The sequence below is a fragment of the Muntiacus reevesi genome, chromosome 2, assembly GCF_963930625.1.
Source record: "Muntiacus reevesi chromosome 2, mMunRee1.1, whole genome shotgun sequence".
Taxonomy (NCBI): domain Eukaryota; kingdom Metazoa; phylum Chordata; class Mammalia; order Artiodactyla; family Cervidae; genus Muntiacus; species Muntiacus reevesi.
Window position 1 is genome coordinate 58,257,101 of NC_089250.1, and position 8,514 is coordinate 58,265,614.

Sequence of the window (8,514 nt, forward strand, 5' to 3'; positions counted from 1 at the left end):
ACCTCACCTCTTTCTTTTTCTTAAAGCCATATCCAATCCTTAGCAAACACCATCTAGGTAAAATGAAGACTAAAAACTGATCACAGAGACTGCCATTTCTCATCTGATTTCTTACAGCAATAATTTTTTCACAGGCTATCTGCTTCCTCCCTTTCCCCCTTTTAGTAAGTAGCCAGAGGGAAGCATGTTGAGGTCAAGTCAGATCCAGTCACTTAACCTGTTCAAAACCCTCCTGTGCACCCCATCTGAGTAAAAGAAAAGTCCTTATTATAGCCTACAACACCTTCTGACATCTGCACCCCAGCTACTTCTCTGACCTCATATCCTACCACTTGGGCCTTTCATTTACTCCACTCCAGACTCACTTGCCTCTTTGCTGTTCTTTGAACAGATCCAACACGCTCTGTCTCAGAGTTTTTTCATTTGATTTACGTGGAACTTTCTTCCCCACATTACTGAATAATTTATTCTTTCATTTCTTTCAGGTTTCTGTTCAGAGCTTATCAGTAAAGCCTTTCTTGACCTTTCTGATACTTTATTTTCTATTTCTCTCCATAATGTTGATCATCTCCTAGTATATTGTGTATTTACTTGTTCGTCTTATTATCTGTCTCTCCCCAACTAAAACATAAGATTCATGTAACCAGGAACAGTGTTTTATTCATTATTACCTCCTCAGTGCCTATAACAGTGGTTGGCATATGGAAGGCACTCAACAACTATTGAATGAATGACTGTACTGTCAATATTGCAAACTATATTCAGGAAAACATAATGATACATTTTTGGTGTTCTTCTTTGAAATTTCGCACTAAATTTAAGTCTTTGTCAACTACATGAGTAATTCAGCTATTAACTATGTTCTATTTGTGTTCGTGAAATCTGAAAATGTAAGCAATAAATTACCAGGAAAATCAAATTGAAGGAAAAGAAATAAAATAATTTACTTCATAGTCTGGGTGTCAAAATCATGAAATTCTTCAGGCAATGTGATAGCACTGTATGCCGCTTCAAAACTCTCCTTTGGAAGGTCAACCAATCCTGAAAACGATAAAAAAAAAATGAAACAAAACTCCCCCCACATTCAATAAACTAAATCTCTACTTCCTCTCACTGGACTGTTTAGTCTCCTAACTCGTTTCCCTGTAATCTGCTCCTACCTCTCTTCAGTCCATTCTCTACAAAACAGCCAGAGTGATATATTAAATTTGCAATTAGGTCAGATCACCCTCAAACTTAAAGTGACTCAGTGACTTCCCTAGTACACGTAAATAAAATTTAAATTTCTAATCAGGGCCCTGCACCCCTACAAAACCTATAGGCATCATCTAACAACACTTTGCCTTACTCACTCTACTCGAAACGTCCTGGTCTTTTTGCTCTCTGAATGAGTCAAGCACCTTACTACCTCAAGACCTTGGCTCTTGCAGTTGCCTCTGTCCAGAACGCTATTCCTTTAGGGATGTCTTACATGGCTGGATACTTCCCATTCTTCAAGTCTAAGCTTAAATTCTATCCACTCAGAAAGGCTTTTCCCAACTTGCCTAACTAAAATACATGTCTGTTATTTTCTGTGGTAGTACTCTTTTCATATTCCTTCATAGCACAATCTATAATTATTATAATAATTTTAAAAATATTTTTTCATTATCTGATTTCCTCACTAGGCCAAAAGGGACTTTGTCTTGCTTGTCTTTGTAACCAGAGCCTAACATAGTGTTTCACACAAAGTATGAGCTCAATAAATATTTATGGAATATATAAGTGAACCACAACTATCTAGAAATCTTACAAATATTTTAAATAAAGAAAAAAAAACCTTGTCAATATTGATTCACCAGTACTAATTGAGGGAACACTATTTACATGGGACTGAGACAAGCACTGTAAGTGATTCAGAAAATAAATATCACAAAGATATTGCCTTCAAGGAGCTTGCAGACTGGTGTGAGAGGAAAGGTTTGTACCTAAATAAACATAATACAAAGTGGAAAATGATGAAAGTCATAAAATTAAATTAAAAATTGAAGACATCCTATTTATGAAACATGCAAATCTCTAGCACTTTGGAATGCCTAGAGATTTTCTATAATATTTCATAAACAGTGTTCTACTTAAGAGTCTTCAGAATTCTGAAAACAATGACAATTATTGATATCTAGGTTCTGTCAATACATTATTTCTAATTTATCTCATAAAGGCAAAAGCAGACATGGCAAACAAAGAAACCCATTAAAACTGAATGTCAGAGTTTCTTATACAACTGTGGTAGCTTTAAATACATTTCTTATGTAAATATGCAAGAACATTTCAAGTTTTTGAAAGTATAACCTCTTGCCCCAAACACAGTAAAAGAGCAAGGAAAATAATATAATTTGTTCTTAACTGTGGAAACTAAGTTCCACTCAAAAGGAAGTTTTCCATTCATTATACCCACCCTGGAATTATAAAGTATCAACAATTAAAAGAGGCCACCCAAACTAAAAATGCAAAAGGGAAAAAAAACAAGTGAGACAAATCAATATCACACTTATACCTGGGCGAAATGTCATCTTCATTTTAAGCAAGGCTTCACTGCAATCTGCCAAAAGATATTTTGCCTTCCTATTATAGATTCGAACAACTCCCAAAAGAAGGTGTCCTGAAGTTCGCAGTGCAATTTTCACCTTTCAATAATTTTTAAAGTATTAGAATATTAAAAATTAGATTTATAAACTCTGTTCTTTGAAAATTATAAAATCATAAGAATTTCTTCTCTTTAAAAAGCAGATGTTCTTATTTATTGTATTGTATGTATCTTATTATTGTATTCTTATTTAAGGTAAATCATTTAACTTTTACCTCACCTTGTAAAATGATTAACTTTTTAATTTAGTGAAGATAATCTAATGTGGCATTTAAACGAAATATGCTATTGTTGATTTTATGAAAACAACATAAACTTTGCAGTCAGGCAGACTTGGGTTCAAGCCTTGGTTCAGTTGCTGAGGCTAAGTCATTTAACCTTCCTGAACTTCAATTTATTAATAATGACTATAATTTATTATACACTTGTTTTGTGTCCTAAGAACTTTTCATATATTAATTTATTTAATTTTGACAACAACCTCTATTTACAGAAGAAAACACTGAGACTCAGACGTGATAAACAGCATACCTAAGTAACAAAACTATAAAGTGATGAAGCAGAAATTAAGTTTGACCAACTCAGAAGTTCATGCTCTTAAATATCACATTCACTGAGGTTAAAAGAAGCCTATCTCATAGGGTTACTGTGAAGATTAAACAAACTAAAAAAAATTAAAGTCTAGCCCAGAGCCGGGCACAAGGTAAGATTTCAATATATAATTGAATATATTATATATTGAAAATTATTAAATATTATATATTGAATATATTGGATATATAATATATAATTCATCCTTCTCTTAAGAAGAAAAATACCTAACCTATACAAACATTAAAATAATATTTTAATGCAAATTCTAGTAACTTGTAACTGTTTTATAATGAATATAGTACTTTGTTTAATGAAGTTTTCACATATTTTTATTTATACTCAATCCTCCTTTCCTTCTACTCTCCCTATTCATTCACTCATTATTTTTCTAAGAAATATTCATTTGGTACCTACTATGAATATAATATTTTGTTAGCAAATAAGAAACAATCACAAAATAGTTATAAAGCATGGTCTTTATCCTTCAGGATCCAGTCTATTTATGATAAACATATTAAAAAGTTAACTACCAACAGAAACCAATATATGTTCATTTTCAGTCAATAAATGCTTAGGAATTAAAAAAAAAGAAGAGCATTTGAGTAGTAAAACTTCCTAGGAAATACACTGCATGGTATAATGTCTTTTAATTCCTTTCCTCTTTATAAGCCAGAGTAAATACATCCTATAATTTTAATCAATAACATACCTTAGGAGAAAGAATTTTTTCAATGGTTATCTCTAGATTACATTCAAATATATGGGCCTTTGTGAGTTTCTTCTCCCAGTGAGCTGCAAGCCAGATTTTGGCCAATGGCCCTCGCTTACTCATAAGCACATGTGTGTAGAACATGTTGCCTGTATTCCTTAGTAATATTTAATGAACTAGAGAGAATATGAAAAGATATTTAAATTTGAATGCAAAACACTATTAGTGCTATTTTACAGTAAGCAAAACCATTTCTCATTAATTCTATAACAGATTAACTTCTAAATCAATACATTACTCAATTCAAATTACTTTCTTGTGAAAAGAAACTGCTTTAAAATACAAAACTATAAACTAATGACAGAACTCTATTAAAACTGTGAATAGCACCTGGTTTAAATGTATTCTGATCACTGAGCACTTCATACATTGTACATATACTATATAAAGGATTTGAATTCTAAGAGCTTGGGAGGCTACAGTCCATAGGGTTGCAGAGTTGAACAGGACTGAAGCAGCTTAGCAGCAGCAGCAGCATAATCAAATAACGGGCTTCCCAGGTGGCACTGGTGATAAAGAACCCACCTGCAATGCAGGAGGCATAAAAGATGCAGGTTCAATCCCTGGGTCGGGAAGATACCCTGGAGGAGGGCATGGCAACCCAGTCCAGTATTCTTGCCTGGAGTATCCCACAGACAGAGGAGCCTGGCAGGCTACAGTCCATAGGGTCACAAAGAGTCGGACAAGCAACTTAGCACACACACAGTAAATAAATAGAGAAGGAAGACTGGGGGGATAAAAAAAAAAAACAAACAGGAAATGGAAATGGGGGAAAGCGACAGAATAGCAAAAGGTAGAAAAAACTAAGAAAAGCAAACACAGGTAACCACTTTTCTAAAACTTTAGTTTGGGAAGTGTGAGATCATTGATTTATATCCAGGTATTGAATTCCTTTGTTTTCTTTAAGATACTATGGTTTATTCAATGATGTATTAATTTATGAAGTTAAAATAATGGAAATCCAAAGGACCATAAAGTAGAAAAATTAAGAAAACAAGAGACTACAGAAAAAGAATCAGAAGAACAAAAAAGAATCGGATTTAAATGTTTTGAAATAAGAATGGTAAAAGAAAACCTTCACTTGAAGGTAAAAAATTTATGAACATTTCTACAAACTGTACTATTCTCAGTAACATCATAAGGCTTCATTATTAGCAAAGGAATGTCAGGACACCTTGACTGACTGACAAAGAATCAAGTTATTGCTTATATATAAGTAATCTTAACCTGCCACTAGAGAAGCATCTTTTTGCTTCTTTCTTAAAGTTCCAATAAAAGGGAAAACTGAGCCAAAATAAATAAATACAAAAACAAAATCAGTCACAGAATTAAAAACTCAGGTGATCAATGCCATTTCCACCGCAAGAATCAAATCGTTGGACCTAAAATAAATGTGGTTATGCAATCTACTAAACCACCAGTGGGTGGGCTAAAGATTTTAATGAATGTGGCCTTTGTCTGCCTTGGCTCCACTGTCTTCCTTTTTAATCTGTGTGTTTGGTATCTTGGAATAAATTCCAGTTTGTCCTTTTCAATTACTCCCAGGTGTATGATTATCAGTAAACTTTAAGAAAAAAAATAAACCTGTAATTTAATATTCCTGAGACGATTTTCTTGAGCCTCCAATCCCCCACCCCCCACAAAATCCCGCCCCCCCCCCCAATCCCTCATAAAATTCCCAATGTCCTGAGAGTTATTTGTAGGTTGAATTGAGTTCATGAACCTATAGCTAGGGAAAGAAAAGAGTTAGTCACTCAGTCGTGTCCGACTCTTTACGACTCCATGGACCGTAGCCCACCAGGCTCCTCTGCCCATGGAATTTTCCAGGCACGAATGCCAGCATGGGTTGCCTTTTCCTTCTCCAGGGAATCTTCCCGACAAAGGGATCGAACCCGGGTCTCCCACATTGAATGCAGATTCTCCACTGTCTCAGCGACCAGGGAAGCCCAACGTAAAGCTAAGGATAGTATGGTAGTAGAAGCCAGGGAGTGGGCTTAATTCGTGGGAAGGGATCCCTGGTGAGGAGTGAGGGTGGTGGGCGAAGGGGAGATTCAGGGCAGGATGAAGGGACAGAAAGTGGACGCTCGGGGAGGTGGGGGAAGAGCCACGGGGGGTACTCCTTCCGGGGACCGAGGAGGGAGGGAAGAGGAATGGAAGGCGCTAGGGTTGGGTGGGGAGTGGGGGTGTGAGGAGAAGACAACGAGCATCATGGACTCGAACGTCTAAGGGCTTCCTCCACACACGATTCCTCAGAGTTGAAGGCCCGAGGCTCAGAGGGAGACACTGAGGCTGAGGGGTGACCGCAAGCGCCCGTTTCCTCTCCTTAGAGGGTCCCTCAGAGGGTCCCTCAGGGCTCGCGCCAGTGAGGAGCCTGGCAAGGCCACCTGTGGGGATGAAGGTGGCCGTAGCCCCCGTGACCCAGTCAGCCTCCAGTCCCCGGATCCCACCCAGCGCCCTACTTCCAGCGCTGGGTCTGAGGCGAGACGAGCCGAAGCAGCGGCTGGACGAGGAGTCGCCCGGTCTGCGAGGTGAGTCCTAGACGCTCAGCTCCCAGACCTGGTAGGCTTCAGGTAGGGCGCGGCAGGGCGATGGGCGGGGCGGGGCAGCGGGTTGGGGCGGGGCAGGGGGCGTGGCCACTGAGTGACAGGGGCCCCAAACTGGGGCGGGGAGAGGGGAGGGGCATCCGGGAACCGGGCGGGGCAGTGGGCAGGAGCAGGCCTGGGGGCCGGGCGGCAGGAGTGGGCAGGGTTAATGGTCGGACGGCTGGGAGTGGATGAGGCGAAGGGCTGGGCAGGGGACGGAACCCGGGACCCGGGCGGGGATGGAGCGGCAGGGCGTGCAGTTTTCCACCTGGGGCTTGCTCGTGGAGCTCACTGTTCAGGGACCTGGTCCCTACAGAATAGTTGTGTTAGGTGGTAATGTTTAACCCCTCTGCCTGGCCTCTGAACGTCACTAGAATGGAGTCTTCCACTTATGAACGAGAGGCTCCCTGGAGAAGTTATTTAATCTCTTTAACTTCAGTTTCTCTCACCTGTAAATTGGAAATGATAATGAAAGTACCTGTGTCATGGGATATTGTAAGAGATGAGTGAGATGAAGCATGCAAAAAGCCTAGCAATCATAAATGCTCAGTAAATATTCAGTTCAGTTCAGTCGCTCAGTCGTGTCCGACTCTTTGCGACTCCATGGACTGCAGCACGCCCGGCCTCCCTGTCCATCACCAATACCCAGATTTTACTCAAACTCCTGCTCATTGAGTCGGTGATGCCATCCAACCATCTCATTCTCTGTCCTCCCCTTCTCCTCCCGCCTTCAATCTTTTCCAGCATCAGGGTCTTTTCCAACGGGTCAGTTCTTCGCATCAGGTGGCCAAAGTATTGAAGTTTAAGCCTCAGCATCAATCCTTCCAATGAACATTCAGGACTGATTTCTTTTAGCATGGACTGGCTGGATCTCCTTGCAGTCCAAGGGACTCTCAAGAGTCTACTCTAACACCACAGTTCAAAACATCAATTCTTCAGCGCTCAGCTTTCTTTTTAGTCTGTCGAATCTGGCTCTACAAGCAGGGTTTCTGGAAGCGTGATGCGGTGGGAGAATAAGAAACAAGACATAAGAGTTCAGTGAAAGGCGAGGATCAGGGGACCAACACCGCTCCAAGGTGAAGGTGCCGAAACTGAATCCGTGCCAGCTTTGTTATACTCAGTCGTGAAGGAGGGAATGTGCAGGGGGTTAAGCAATAACTCATGTGGCCTTCAGGGCCAAAGAACAAAGTGATCATTAACCTTTGGGTAAACGAGAAACAGTAATCAATAACAAATCAGTAACTAATATTCTTATCTATAGATTTCCTCCAGATACGAAAAACATGTAACTCTGAGAGGCCAGTTGGGAAACAGTCTGGGGTTGGTTTTCCACTCCCAGGATCATATCTTGTTTTCAATTTTATGAACTATTCCCTCTGGACTTGTTCCAAGAGTCCCATGCCTTAAAGCATCCAGTTTACCAATAATCATAAATTCCTTCTGTGACCCTCGCTTGGGCCTGCTTTTCTTCTATTCTTCCTGTCTCCTACATCTCCCCCTTTTTGGTTTTCCACATGATGAGAAATGGTGAGAAATGCTAGTTGCTGTTGTTGGCTTTGTTGTCTTTTGATTGTTCTTCTCCAGACTATGCAGAAACACAAACACATAATTAATAACATTTCCATAACCAGAGCAATTCCATATCCAAATGTTTTGATCTGTTTTAAGGGATTAAGAGAAGAAAGATTATCAGCAACTTATCAAGAAAATCTGATCCAGTAATTACATTGAAATGTTTATTAAAAACTTTTAATATATCTTGTTGAAAGTCTTGAATATCTACAGAAATATTACCTTGGTTCAATAGGTGTTGTTTAACTTTATCCCAATTGAATTGTGTCTTCTTATATTTGTAAGCCGTTACACAAAAGGAAGTATAGTTCCAATCACATTTTAGTTTCATCTGTTTTTATAAACTGACTAGTTGATCTCCTAATAAAATA

The 8,514-nt window shown here is 39.1% G+C and overlaps 1 protein-coding gene across 3 annotated transcripts in view; it reads right to left on the bottom strand.

The window, feature by feature from the left end:
* The window catches only part of RAD21L1 (RAD21 cohesin complex component like 1), a 30,680-nt gene extending 26,607 nt beyond the window's left edge, over positions 1 to 4,073 (bottom strand). For 2 of the 3 annotated variants that reach the window (XM_065919714.1, XM_065919713.1), the window contains exons 1-3: positions 3,930 to 4,073; positions 2,537 to 2,666; positions 948 to 1,041 (exon numbers count right to left, since the gene is read on the bottom strand). In XM_065919714.1, coding sequence (XP_065775786.1) covers positions 948 to 1,041; positions 2,537 to 2,666; positions 3,930 to 4,073 — 368 coding nt within the window. Of the gene's footprint in view, positions 1 to 947; positions 1,042 to 2,536; positions 2,667 to 3,929 lie in introns of those variants that run through there. The other variant, XM_065919715.1, reaches the window with a different exon arrangement.
* Between the last annotated feature and the right edge of the window lie 4,441 nt (positions 4,074 to 8,514).